This window comes from Antrostomus carolinensis, unplaced genomic scaffold, assembly GCF_000700745.2.
Source record: "Antrostomus carolinensis isolate BGI_N321 unplaced genomic scaffold, ASM70074v2 scaffold31043, whole genome shotgun sequence".
Lineage (NCBI taxonomy): Eukaryota > Metazoa > Chordata > Aves > Caprimulgiformes > Caprimulgidae > Antrostomus > Antrostomus carolinensis.
In genome coordinates, this window is record NW_010303668.1 from 60,022 (window position 1) to 61,639 (window position 1,618).

At 55.1% G+C, this 1,618-nt stretch overlaps 1 protein-coding gene across 1 annotated transcript in view; it reads right to left on the minus strand.

The window, feature by feature from the left end:
* BOC (BOC cell adhesion associated, oncogene regulated) overlaps nucleotides 1-1,389 on the minus strand; it is a gene marked incomplete at its 5' end in the record, with an annotated part of 13,831 nt that extends 12,442 nt beyond the window's left edge. Inside the window, 2 exons of the mRNA XM_029084068.1 lie at nucleotides 4-151; nucleotides 1,096-1,389. Of these exons, the coding sequence (XP_028939901.1) occupies nucleotides 4-151; nucleotides 1,096-1,389 (442 nt within the window). The remainder of the gene's footprint in view (nucleotides 1-3; nucleotides 152-1,095) is intronic.
* Between the last annotated feature and the right edge of the window lie 229 nt (nucleotides 1,390-1,618).

Below are 1,618 nucleotides of genomic sequence, written 5' to 3' on the forward strand. Positions count from 1 at the left end.
AGCGGGAGCCGGTGGCTGGCGGAGAGGGGGACGGCGTTGCGCAGCCACATGACGGAGGGCTGGGGGTTCCCTCGCACCTCACAGGTGAACTTGGCGCTCTGGCCCCAGGGAATGATCTGCTGGGACAGCTCCATGGTGACCTCCGGGGGCTCTGCACAAGGGAAAACCAGAGCTGCTCAGTGCCGCTTGGCAGGGAGCACGGCACCGTCATGGCTTCGTGCTTTTCCCTCTGGCACCAGGGCAGAGCAAGGGATCCTTACCTCCCCGCAGCCCATTCCTATTACCTTTGTGGGGGCCTGCAGGGATCTGCTTCATTGCACCCCCCTTTCAGCATCCATATTTACTGCAAGGAGAGGTGGCCCAAGGCCAGCTGCCCCTCTCAGGTGACAGACGCCACCTACAAGTCCCATTTTTCTGAGCTGAAACACTACACTGCAAAGACTGTGCTGGTGCCAAGTAGTACCTGAGTGAAATATAATCCAACAAACACAGGCTTAGCCTCCCTAATGCTTGTTGAGAAGGGGAAGGATGCATGGTAGTAATATCCAGGCTAGATGAGGCTTTGAGCAACCTGGTCTAGTGGAAGGTGTCCCTGCTGATGGCAGGGAGGTTGGAACTGGATGATCTTTAAGGTCCCTTCCAACCCAAGCCATTCTATGATTCTATGATTCTATATCCAAGGTGTAGTATCCCGTAGATTTCCCACCCCATAGAGAGCTTCCCTACAGCACAGAGCAAACCACAAGTCCCTCTGATGTCTCCCCTATGCCAATGTCAAATATGTCTAAGAAGCAGCCAGTCTTCTACAAGAGAGTGTCAGAGCAAATGCAGTGCCACAAATGACAAGAGAAAAATTTCCATAGGGGAAGGGAAGATTCATCATCTCCAGCTCATGGTGGGAGCCAGGAAGGAGGAACTACCACTCTCAAGGAAGAATTCATCCCATCTCCTAGGAACTGGAACCACAAGCAGGGGTTTGCCTTACGTTGTGGTTTCTCCAGGGAGAAGAAGAGTACAGCAACACTAGTATTTTCCCTGGAAAGCAGTGGAGAAAGTCCAAGCCCTTCCTGAAACAAGGACCACAGCAGCACTCACCGAACACCTGCACATTGTAGAAGATGAATGCAGCTCCGGCCTCCCCAACCCCATTGTCAGCCATGCAGCTGTAGGTCCCCGAGTCCTCCTCACTCGTGGGGTCAATCAGGAGGTTGCTGAGCAGGAAGCGTGTCTTGTTGTACGCAGAGACGCTGGAGCCGTCTTTGGCCCAGGTGACCCGCGGTGGGGGGATCCCGCTGGCCACACACTCCAGGATGAGGCTTTGGCCCTTGGTGACAATGATGGTCTGAGCTTCGGGGGGATAGATGATCCGGGCTGCCTCCGCTGTGGAGCCTGGTGAGGAGAGGAGGAGGAAGGAGGTGGGTGGGAAGGAAGGTGGCTGGTGGGAAAGCATCCTGTGAAGAGTGCAGGTGGGGGTAATGGTAGGGCTGGCACGCTGCTGCCCTGCGTTGGAACGGATAAACAGCAATGCAGGCCAGGAGGGACATTCCTTAGGGGACACATACACACAGCAAGCAGTCTTGCCAAAGGACTAAGGGCCTTTGCTCGCCCATCACCAAGA